The sequence below is a fragment of the Mycteria americana genome, chromosome 1 (genome assembly GCF_035582795.1).
Source record: "Mycteria americana isolate JAX WOST 10 ecotype Jacksonville Zoo and Gardens chromosome 1, USCA_MyAme_1.0, whole genome shotgun sequence".
Taxonomy (NCBI): domain Eukaryota; kingdom Metazoa; phylum Chordata; class Aves; order Ciconiiformes; family Ciconiidae; genus Mycteria; species Mycteria americana.
In genome coordinates this window covers 50,658,358-50,670,441 of record NC_134365.1, presented here as the reverse complement: position 1 = coordinate 50,670,441, position 12,084 = coordinate 50,658,358, and the positions used below count along the sequence as shown (strand labels likewise).

The window sequence follows — 12,084 nt, the reverse complement described above, 5'->3', positions numbered from 1 at the left end:
TATACAGTTACACAACCAAGTAAGAGCTGTGTATCTGTGATTTTTTAAATTTTTCTTCCACCTGATTATATCCAGAAAATCTATCAGTACTCAAAGGAAGGTAATATATACAGACTCTCAATGTGATGTTCCCTCAGCCTGCCAAATCTGTCCTGGAGAACTAATTATATTAATTTTGTCCTGAGAATTCACAGGCTAAATTTCTGTCTGAGACTGATTGAAATGCCTGAGTTAATACCATTGCAAGGAAAAGAAGAAGCTGTAGCAGGAGCAGTGCCACGACTACAAATGATAATGGGAAAGAGAATAAGTTGTGGTAAGTGTTGGCTACGAAAAATGAAAAAAAAATTGTAAGTGTCTGTTTTTACAGCAGTGTATTCATCACATTGATATGCAGGATTTAGATATGACAGACCACAATGAAAGAATAAAAAAGCAGCTAATGTGAAATCATTTGTCCTCCAAAGCCAGACCCTGCACTGAATGAAACACGTGCAGGAGCACCTGATTTACAACCAAAAAATCACATCCAGCTTTGGCAGAGGGATGTTATGAGTTTGTGAGGCAGGTGTGTATGTCTATCTACACATTACAGTCACTGTTTTATTGTTTCTTCTGTCTTAATAAGTGAATAGTGGGCAATCTCCTTTGTAGTCTGTGTAGGCCTAGCCTAAAATCTCCAGTGTTACCATTACAATGTCTCCATGTTTTGCTATTTTGAGGTATTTTTGAGACAGGCAGATCTGCTGAATGTTCACAGCAAGTACTTAATAACTGGTCCAAAGGAGCCATCCATTTGAAAGTCTATCTAGTTTCCAAATCACAAACCTAAATAAAGCTGCTTAAGACTTTTTTATGACATAACTGTAGAGTAAATGGAAGGGTTTTTTTCTCAGATATTTTAAAGGACTTTTAAAAATGTGTCTAGATTTTTTTAACTACGCACAAGCTGCTAAGGAAAAATGAATACTTGCAGGACCAACATATTGGTTTCTCAAAATCTTTATTTTAATGAAATTTGCACTTAAAATCGGCAGACAATCCTAGTTTTAATTCTAACAGACAGGAAATACTGTTATAAAAGTATAATTAAAATTCACGGGTTTTGGCTAATATAGTTAGGCTGGTGGACTCTCCATTGCATGGAGCTCTGCTCTGGAAATTATATTTTTGTAAAAAATACGCTCAGATGTGTTTAGATGCATCAGATGTTTAGATGCCTATTCCATGGGCAAACATTATGCAGAAGGCTACATTATAATCCATAATGTTTTTGCTGTCCTTAATGTAGCAGTTGATAAGATTGTTCCAGCTGTAATCGTGTTTCCCTGCTGCTGATTTCATGCCTCCCCAGCTACTAGCATAAACACCAGAAGAAACCAAGTCTTGGTTGTGCTCAGGACACTACTTGTCATTGCTGTGACCCCTGCTGAGGGTGATGACACCGCTTTGGGCCTTCAAACCTAGAAATCAACCCTTCAAGAACACCAATTAGCTGGATGCAGGATTAAACATGGGACTAAATGTGAAGCCTCCCCCTGCTTCTTTAAGCCCTCAGCATCATGAAGAATCCCTGAAATACCTAAGTGAGTGTTGGGATATTCTTCTTCCAGCAGGTTACCTCTGCCGGTTCTCCCTCCGCATGACCACGGTGGGACCAACGACCCCGTGGTGACCGACACAGGCTGTTCTGGTAGTCACCAGTCAGTGCAAGAGCCCATGTACAGTCACTACACACAAGAGAGTTTCAGAATGATTTCAGGCCTTTCAAAAAAGAATGCTCTGGGAAGCAGAGAACTGTAAACCTATTTATCACCCCTGCTATCCGAGCTGCACCTTGAAAAACTACAGGAGAGGTAAAAACCTGGAATTTGAGATGACATCATTTGATTGCAGAGCATGACAACAAATGGTTAAATCATCCTCTTCACTTAAAAGCTCCTTTCACTTTAATATTATTGTTAATAGCTTTCCCATGCAGGATTGCACTGTCGGATTGTTTATCTCATCTATATTAGTCTCTCCTGTTTTATTCATAAGTGCATACAAATGAAAAAATGGATGTGTAATAATGGTTATGTATAACTCTATGATGTGAGGAGATCTCTATTGACAAGCTTTCAAATCATCTGCTTCTATTGTCTTCTTAAATTTTTGTTGTTACTGGATCCAAACTATGATTGCTTTGTTAAAAACAAGCGCCCTGTGTGCTGCCACACCTGCTACTATTCCACTTGAAAAAAAATTCATCTTTATAACAAAAACAGAATACTGTTCTCTGAATTTGCTTTTTATCTGCTACATGTGCATGCTGTCACATGTTGTTTGCTGAAATCAAAGCAACAGCATAGGAAAAGCCTTCTGTTGAATCTGTCCTGGCCAGATTCCGGTTTCTGCCACCTGAGGCTCACGCCACAAGGAATCTCTTCCCTGTGAGTGGTCCCTTTGAAATCAAACTTATCCCCCACAGAGCAAGCCTTTTTCTGTATGGAGTAAATGCAGCAGAGTTTGTCATTTTAGGATGTCATGGGCTGGCTTTCCTGAAATTACTTTTGCAGAACATGCTGTAGTTATAACCAATGCTGACAGCTTCCCCTTGCCCCTCTGAGTCTTTCCATCCCCTGTCAAGCTTCCTGCAGTGGCAGAGATGTTTGTTAGACTATTGCTGGACTGCAGAATGGCACTCTGGCTTATGGGACTTGTCGCCCTTGCTTAAACAGGACTCTACTTGTGTGAGAAATGGTTGGAGGAATTCATTGCCTGATAGACCAGTCTACAAATGCAGAGTGCGTGCATGTGTGTGTACGTGTGTGCGTGTGTGTGCACACATGAGCATGCTGAAGGGAGAGGGGGGTTCCCAATGTGGTCACAAATCAGACTTTTGCCCTTTCTCTGACTCATACCAGTCTATCTTACACTTTCAAAAGCAAGACTTCTTCATTTTGGAAGAATATGCAACTGACTTCTTCACCCCCCCACTTTTTCAGGATAAAACACTCATTGCTACAGCACTGCGGTTACTTTCAATGTCGTAATGCTGGGTTGAGAGAAAGGCTTACAATCAGAGCTGAAGAGCCCTTATCCCTACCTCACTGCAGAGTGCCACTTTACAAGTGGGCTGGATCCATAAGACATTTCTGAGCCCAGATCTGAGCCCAAGCTCGAGCCCAAGCTCGAGCCGAAACGTGTCTTGTGGCAACGCAACATGAATGGCAGCCTGCTCTCAAGGACTGGCTTTGGGGGAAAAAAATTGGCCCAAGATACCCCTTGACAGGCACCAAAGGGCACTCACCCTGCAGTGAGGGGGCTAACCGCTTCTGTCTCCATCTTAACGCAAGTCGTGTGGCCAAAGCCTTTCTGAGAAGGGCTCCAGTATCACCGCCGTAGCTTGAGGGGTGCCTGCTTGAAAACTTTACAGAAAGGTGGGAACTCCCAACCAGGCCGTGGGGTCCTGTGGGGAGCAGCGTGGACATGGAGGGCTGGCTATGGACTCTCTGGGTTACATCTGCCTCCTGGAATAGCAACTTAATGTCTCTACAGCTGTAACTACGTATTCAGAGCAAAGGCTAAAGAGAGCGAAAACATTAATAAATGTTTTATGCATCCCATGGTAAGCTTTCCTCTGCAGAAACAAAAAATAAAGAAGCAACCTCTTGCTGTACGCTTTCAAATGCTTGCTAAATGACAAAAATAATGTGGCATTTTAACAACATCAACCTACACTAAAAACAAACTCTATACGTAGAATGGATTGTTGTTGTATTTTATGTATCGCAAACCGTACTCTTCCGCTAACAGGTGAGAGAAAACTTACGCCAACCTAAGGCACATATACAGCTTTTTGGAAACAAATACCAATTATTTCTCAACTGTTACTTCTTTATTAGTTCAATGCCAAACAGTGCAAAACTATAGCTAGAACTGACTGGAATAGGAAGAGAACAGACCTAATGCTTTTTTACACTGAAAGGCTTTAACAAGATACCGCATAAAAAGCCTGTAACACCTTCACACTTTCTTGCATTTCCTTATTCTGTCAGGAATAATTTCCCAAACAGGAAAAAAAACCCAACCCCATGCTGTACTTGTAGTGTATTTATTTTCATAAACAAATATATATTAATTCAGACTCTAGGACCAGAACAAATTTTTTAAAAATCAAATAATTCTAATTCTTCTCTTTGAACTCTTGAATCTTCCCACTTACCATAAAGAACACTCAGTAGCTTCTTTCAGAAAAAGCTGGGAAAAGAGCGTGTTGCAATAGTTGCAGGGTGTGTATGTGTGTGTGTGGCACAGATAAAAGTAGCTGTATTTCTATTACTTATTTCCATTATGACAGAACTCACAAAGTGCTAGGCTCTCTCCAAACCAATGGCGAGAAACAGTTCCTGCCAAAACAACATGAAAGAAACGCTGTAAAGGTTGCATTGTATTGCTTAAAAGTTAGGAAATATCAGAAGCTGGGTTGCCAGTACAACCTTAATTCAACCCTTCTGTGCATATTCATTATGATTCAGTCTTTAATTACATGATCACATACTCTTTTTCTTTATTTTCTCTCCCTAGGGCCTCTGCTTCATTTAAAGTATCAGATGGGCTGAATAAGGCAGTTGTTAAATGTTTACATTTATCTTCTTCGGCACCCTGCCGTTAAGGTATCAGTGAGTATCTTGCACATTTGACCAGGCAAACTGCCTCCTCTGTGTCTGGAGCTGCAGAGGCAGGAGTAGACAGCTGGGACCTGGCCAGACCAAGTAAGAACCACTTCATAGATCCCAAAATGTACAAGTGCCAAAGAGGTTCAGAGGAAAATAGTAGATCAGTGAAACACACTGGCGTACTGGCAGGAAGCTAAGGTACGGCCAGTTTCTCTGATGTTCTCCACTGAACTCCTATCGAGGAAAGCCGACTTTCCCTGATCCCGTGAGCTGTATGCCAAAGTCTTCATCATCGCTAAGAGCCTGCGTGCTTTAAAGATGAGGATCTTCGGGAGCATTTCACAGGCAGGAAATGGCAGCAGCTCCTTTGCTATCCCACCATAGCACTGAGATGGAGGCGGACTTGCCTAGACTGGGAAAACAAGACAGTTCTCTGCATCAGCAGCTCCTGTTACCTTGTTCCCTCCCACAGCTAGGGATGAGGTCCTGCTGGCAGGCATCTCGCAGAGCCTTGGCCTCAGAGTTACACTTGAACTGCCTTCTGGCTGCACAGTAAGAACACCGAGGTAGTTCATTCCTCGCTAGTAGACTGGATCTGTATGCACAGCCATTTACCCTTTCCATAGACAAGATCCTCTTTATATATGCTGTAACTGTTTGGAAGCAATAGGAACTATCAAATCTTCTTGATTGCTAAAGCACTCTGAATTTATTGACTTTGCAGGAGATTTGAGGGAAACCCTTCGATGGCCTAGCAAGCTTTTTAAAAAAAAAAGATACAAAAAATTTTTAAATTTCATCCCCTCTCACAGAGTGTGGCATGAGGTGCATGCTGCCACATTATGTTCTTAAAAGTACAGTTCAAGGGGGGTGATTCAAATCTGAAGTGAACAGCCTTGCTGTCCATAACAGTTACTGCTGTAGCAAGCTGAGGAGAGCTTTTTAAACCTCATGCTTTGGGGTGCTACTACATAAGACCACTTATCTACTTGGGAGTTCCTAAAACTCCTCCTGAGCATTTGATTCTGCCTGGAACTAAGTAGGAGAGATGAGAAACTGGCCCAGATAAAGCTCAGGTCCAAGCAAAGGTGGCAAACATTATACTCTTTTGTTGAAGCATCTCCAGTAGTTATTTTGGTGTAATTGCAATGCTCCGAGAATAACGTCAATTTTGCACAAGTGAAATTTTCCAGTAAGATGATGGACCTTGTTGTGAAGGGGGAGAGAAGCATCTGCTGCTTCGAGGTTTGAAAGAGAGCAGTAAATTCCAACCTATGAACAGAGCAGAAATGGCAGCTCTGGATATACCTCACATATGCTGTGGAAGCCCTGAGAAGAAAGGACGGCTGGCACCTCTGGAGCAGCAAAAGGAGGGGCCAGGTTGGCAGCTTCTCCCTTCTCACAGGACAGAGGAACAGCTCATGATCACTAACGGAATATTCAGAGGTTAGTGGGGGGAAAGTAGATGAGACTGTGCTCCAAACCCCACACCAACATTTTTAGTATGCAGTAAAGCTGTGAGTTTAAGCTCTCAGGATTATCTTTTGAAGCTGTTTTGCAGATCTCCCTTGTGTATAAGGAGTCAAAGAGAGAGTCCCTTGAGGCTGAGAGTCTAAGACTGAATAGATCCTGAGTGCAGAGAAAAGACCAAAAGCACTATTCAAGTACATCTCTAACACCAGAGAAGCAAAAATGGTGTACTTTCATCTTTCATTCAAATTATTTCACACGTGTATTTTTATATATTTCATTACTTAATTATTTTTACTGAAAATCTTAGGATTTAATTGTGTGTTATTACTGTGCCTTTAATGGCCCGATTTCTGATCTTTGACTGGAGGAACTTTACATGTAAATAATCAGGCTGTATTTCATTTGCAGCTTTGCACAGGGGCAGGGCATATACCCTAGGGGAAGAATGAGTTTTCTATCAAAGAAGCCACACTTTGTGTTTTTAACCAAAAAAAAAAAAAAGGACTTTACTGCTTCTTTCATCTCCCTTTTCATTTTGCAAAGAGGGAGACACATGGCATTGGGAGGCTTTCCACTCTTTTTGGCCGTTGCTAGCTGAGTAATATACCTCAGTCCTCCCGTCCACCCAGGGTTTTTCCCCTTTCAAAGCAAGTGATAGAAAAGCTGGGATAATTGTACAGTCCCAAGGGAGAATATGCCGTTGAGCAGCATGCACGAGGTGCGCGGAAGACTAAAACTGTAGTTGTATTTCTGGGGTGTCCTCAAAGAACCAGGGCTGAGGTTTGGCCAGCGGCCCGTGAGAAGACACTTCCCCCTGCTGACCAGCGCACCCTTCGCTGTGCTTGCGCCCATGGGCTTCGTGGCCCACCAGCTGCCCACAGGCAGGGCTTTCGCTCTGCGTGGAGGACCCTGCCTGGAGACCCCGATGTGAACGCGGTCTTAAGGCCACGGTAAACAAATGTGAGGACAAAGCCACGCTCGGGACCCCCGGGGTGCTGGGTACAGGAGCGGTCCCACCGGGACACCCCCGGGGCTCCGAGAGACGGCAAAAGGGGAAAAGCCACGTCACCGCCGGTGGCTACGGGGATAAACAAATACCCATCTTTGAGCCCCTGCCGCAGCTGCCCGTACGTGCGGAGACATGTACGAGCATGCCCCGGCGCACGGACGAACCAGCCGCCGGCTGCCGAGCCGACGCGGGGCAAGGCGCTCCCGAAGAGCGAAGGAAGAAGTTCACCCGCCTGCGCGCTCCCGCTGCCCCCCCGCACGCCCCCGCCGCTGACGTGGCTCTGCTCTCCCCAGATACAGCGCACGGCCGCCGCGCGCCGCCGTGCCCACGCGGCCGCGGAACATGGCAGCCTCGCCCGGTTACGCACCCCGCGCAGGCAGGCAGGGGGGCGTAACTGGTCAGCTCCGCGCCGCGCACCCCCACGCTGCCCACGCCGGTGCGCGGACGGCGGGCGGGACCTGCGCGGGGATGCACCGCGCGGGGATGCACCGCACGGGCGCCCTCCCCGCTCCCTTCTGCGCCGCGCCGCGCAGCGCTGCGCTGCCGCTGCCCACGCAGCTCCCCGGGCGGGAACCCCCCCCCCCGGCCCCCGCAGCGCGGGCGCGCCCCCCCTCCGCGCACACGGAGGCACTTGCGCGGCGCGCAGCCCCTTGCCCCCAGTCCCGCGCGTCCCCGCGCACCTCCGCGCGCCCCGGCTCTATTTGTTTACAATCGATTACGTCACCCCCCCGTTCGCCGGCCCCGCCCCGCCGCCTGCCGTCACAATGGTGCGATCGCTCGATTGGCGGCGACGCGCCCCCGGCGCCCTGACGCCACTTCCGCCCGTCGGCGGCTATATGAGGCGGCGGCCGGTGGGCAGCTCCCTTCGCCCCTCGCAGCAGGAGATGCGGGGTGCGCTGCCGCGGCCGCCGCTGCTGCCGCCGCCCCCCTGCCGCAGGAAGAGGAGGCGGAGGCTGCCGCCCCCGGGATGTGATCTGGGCTCCGCCGCCCGCTCCTCTCCCAGTTAGAGCCGCGCCGCCCCCGCGCCCGTCCCGCTCCGCGCCGCTCGCCCCGCGCCCCGTCCCGTCCCGTCCCAGCGCCGGCCGCCCCGGAGAGCTGGCTGCCGCCCGCCGCCGCCTCCATGCATCCCGCCCTGTACACCCGGGCCAGCATGATACGCGAGATCGCCGCGGCCGTGGGCTTCATCTCCAAGTTCCTGCGGACCAAGGGGCTGATGAACGAGCGGCAGCTGCAGACCTTCAGCCAGAGCCTGCAGGAGCTGCTGGCAGGTGAGGGCGGCGCGGGCGCGGCGGGAGCCGCTCCCCCCCTCCGGCCCGGGGAGCCGCGCTGCGCCCTCCGCCGCGGGGCCGCCTGCCCGGGCCGGCGGGGGAGCGGGCGGCACCTCCGGCCGCGGCAGCGCCGCGCCCCGCGGGCAGCCGGAGGGGGGGAAGGGGGAGAGCGGCCCCTCCGAGGGGCCGGAGCCGCCGCGGGGGCAGGTGCGGGGGCGAGCGGGGCTCCGCGGCCGTGGCTCGCCCCTTCGGGGACCCCCGTGCCGAGCTGGGGGCGGCAGGAGCGGGCTGTAAACAAAAGGGGCTCGGGCGTCGCGCAGGCAGCCCCCCCTTGGCTCCCGAGACAAAGCTTTCGGAGCAGCCCGGACTTGGGCTCCGCTCCAAGGGCTCAAACCGCCCGGTTTCCAGAAGGGAAAAAAAAAAAGCTGCGAAGTTGCTTTTTTGTCAAGTAAAATTCAGCGGGGGACGATGAGTCTCAGTTCCCCTTTTTTCTGGAAACATCTTGTAGCCGCCCGAGAACCCCGGTTAGGATCAAATACGGAGGGTTTCTTCGCTGCCCTGTGGGTTTTGTAATCCCGAGCCTGTGTCCCAGTGTGCTCCGTAGAGGCTACAGGTAGCCTCAGACCGATAGGGTTTTGGGTGGGATAAAACTCCTAAGGTAAGTGGAGTCATTGGTATCTTGCCCTGGAAAACAGGCTGGGAAGAGCAGTGGTGAAATACAGCTTGAGTCAGTCCGTAAATGCTGCCCAGCTCCTTCCCTAGTCATTTTTGGGTGTTCTTAGAATGTGAGGAACTAAGCACGGGAGTGATCTCGAGAGGATGCTGAAAAGGTGCTTTTTTCCTTCTTGGTTCGTGGAGTTTGGAAGCCCTTGCGTTTTTCTGTTGTCTGTGTAATCACTTTTTTAACATTTGTTTCCATGAGTGCCAGGAAGTTGCATTTCACCCTTTCAGGTGGCAAACGTTGTTCTCTGTCTATGGTAGCATGAAACTGTAACTTTGTACATGAGTACTTTCCAAGGGACACTGCGCTTATGTAAATAATCAGCAAAAAATAAAGGCTATAATGATTTTTCAGGTCACTTATTCTAAAACAAGTGTCTCAACATCTTGAGGTGTGAAATTTGCGAGAGAACAATGTTCACTGTGTGTCTTTTTGAATACAGAATTAAGGAGGATAATCTCTTTTTTTATTTTATAGAACATTATAAACACCACTGGTTCCCAGAAAAGCCATGCAAGGGATCAGGTTACCGATGTATCCGGATCAACCATAAAATGGATCCTCTCATTGGACAGGCAGCACAGCGGATTGGATTGAGCAGTCAGGAACTGTTCCAGCTTCTTCCAAGCGAACTCACTCTATGGGTTGACCCGTATGAAGTGTCCTATCGTATTGGAGAGGATGGCTCAATCTGTGTGCTGTATGAAGCTGCGCCAGCAGGAGGTAGCCAAAATAACACCAACATGCAAATGGTAGACAGCAGAATAAGCTGTAAGGAGGAACTTCTCTTGGGCAGAACTAGCCCTTCCAAAAGCTACAATATGATGACTGTATCAGGTTAAGATATAGTCTGTGGATGGATCACCTTAAAATGGATGGATAAATTTGGTTTTTACTTTGGGTGGGCACCTCTGGGGATGGATTATGGAATTTAAACCATGTCACAGCTGTGAAGATCTGGCACACGTTAGAGTGGTATACTTTAAAGTGACAGTGCCATAGTTTGGACAGTACCTTTCAGTGATTTAATAGCCTGTGAGTCAAAATGATTGCAACTTGCTAGGGAGTGAAGAAGATCTAGGAAGGGTCAGTTTCTCCAAGACATCTTACTTAATTTCTACACCAATTTTCAACCCCAATCTGTGTTTATAAAGTGATTCTCTGCAGTAGGTTGTGCAGAGTAAATTTGCACTATTACATTTATTAATTGTTAGCATTTTTGGCAGCTCAGTAACAAGACTTACTGTTATGAACATGATAGTACTGGAAATTTTATTTTTCAGACTTTTACCTAGCACTTACAAATATGTATAAATGTACATAAGATAAACTAGTAAGTATGACCTGGGGAAATGGTCAGATCTTTACATTGGCCTCAAAAGTAGCAAGTGATCAGAATCTGCCATGGCAACAGGCTTTAAAAAGACCATATAAAGACACTGTCTGAACTGTGGTGTTAGCACCAGCCAGCTATCTGTACATTTGCTAGCTTGTAGTTTTCTAAGACTGAGTAAACTTCTTATTTTTAGAAAGTGGAGGTCTGGTTTGTAATTTCCTTGTTCTTAATTGGGTAAAAGTCTTTTCCACAAACCACCATCTATTTTGTGAACTTTGTTAGTCATCTTTTATTTGGTAAATTATGAACTGGTGTAAATTTGTACAGTTCATGTATATTGATTGTGGCAAAGTTGTACAGATTTCTATATTTTGGATGAGAAATTTTTCTTCTCTCTATAATAAATTGTTTCCTATCTTGGCATTTTAATTAATCTCTTGTCGTGATTACATAGGATCAGTTAAACTATTTTTTGTCTCACAGTAGAAATGAAATAGGTACTATGAAGGCTTAAGAACCTCAATGGCACCCTGATGCTAGGGAACACTTGGTGCAGACGTGGATTAATGAAGACCTCGTATATAAATGCGTGGGAAGTTCAGGGAAACACAATGATGTACATGTCACTTTAAACCTTTTAAAATCAGTCAATGTGGAAATAACTCCAGGGCCAATAATTCCAGGATATGAGGAAAAGGTACAGAAATAACATCCACCAAAGATGACTTGAATAAATCCAGAGGATTAAAGTTTACTTGGCTTCCTGATGAAGGATATAGCAAACCTAAATGTCCATTTTGACCTACTTGCTCACAAGTTCTCAGTTCTTCCCTGATGGATTCCCTGCTCAATAAGAGTTTCTGGGACAAGTGTCCCATAGCCTTAAGAGCAGGTTAACCACTCTACAGAAAGGTTGCTCGCCTTTTGCTTTCTTCAGATGCAAGACTTTCACTTTAGAAATCATTAAGATGGGATTCAACAAAAGGTATGTAGATCTTTTTTCCCAAACTTAAAAGGTTGGTTGAGGCGAAGTGAGAAGCCCATACTTAAATGTGTATTCAAAGTTAATGAATGATGTGGAGATGTGATTCACTTAAGCACCACACTAATGTCATTTGTATACAGCACAGTGGTTAGTTACACTTGAGAGAAATTCCTTACTACTTTATTTACACTTGTTAAAGTGCTGGAGTAAAATTCAAGAATTTTCTGTTCCTTATCTCCTGTGTACTTTGTTCTGTGAGTGTTTAATAAAGGGCCTACCCAACTCGGTCACTTCAGTTATGGGAACTGCTGTTGTTGCCCTGAAGAAAAAGAGAACAATCATTACTTGCCAACTAAACTTGCTAGCTGTGGATAGACCTGAGCTTCAGACTTGCCATGCATTGTGGCAGCTCCTGCTCAACTATGAGCCTTTACTATGTGGTGATAGTAATGTGTTGTATCTCCAGTTCAAATCTTTGTCTTCTGATCTGTAATATAGCTGATTATATATAAGTAAAACATAAGACTGAAATGTCTAGCTTTTTTTTTTACTAATTTCTTTCCCACTGTGTTTTTGAAAGTTCAGCTTTACAGATACGATTTTTACCATGATCTGCATATATATGCCGACA

General features: G+C 46.4%; 1 protein-coding gene and 1 long non-coding RNA gene across 2 annotated transcripts; both read left to right on the top strand.

Annotated features, from left to right (window-relative positions):
* Positions 1-474: 474 nt before the first annotated feature.
* Positions 475-3,587, top strand: LOC142404644 (uncharacterized). The gene is made up of 3 exons (XR_012773927.1): positions 475-568; positions 1,292-1,856; positions 2,988-3,587. It is a non-coding gene; the product is annotated as an uncharacterized LOC142404644 (long non-coding RNA).
* A 4,407-nt stretch (positions 3,588-7,994) lies between these two features.
* On the top strand, positions 7,995-10,897 carry BTG1 (BTG anti-proliferation factor 1). The gene is made up of 2 exons (XM_075496932.1): positions 7,995-8,411; positions 9,610-10,897. The coding sequence occupies exons 1-2, from the start codon at positions 8,264-8,266 to the stop codon at positions 9,972-9,974; spliced, it is 513 nt and encodes a 170-aa protein (XP_075353047.1). The 5' UTR covers positions 7,995-8,263; the 3' UTR covers positions 9,975-10,897.
* Positions 10,898-12,084: the final 1,187 nt, after the last annotated feature.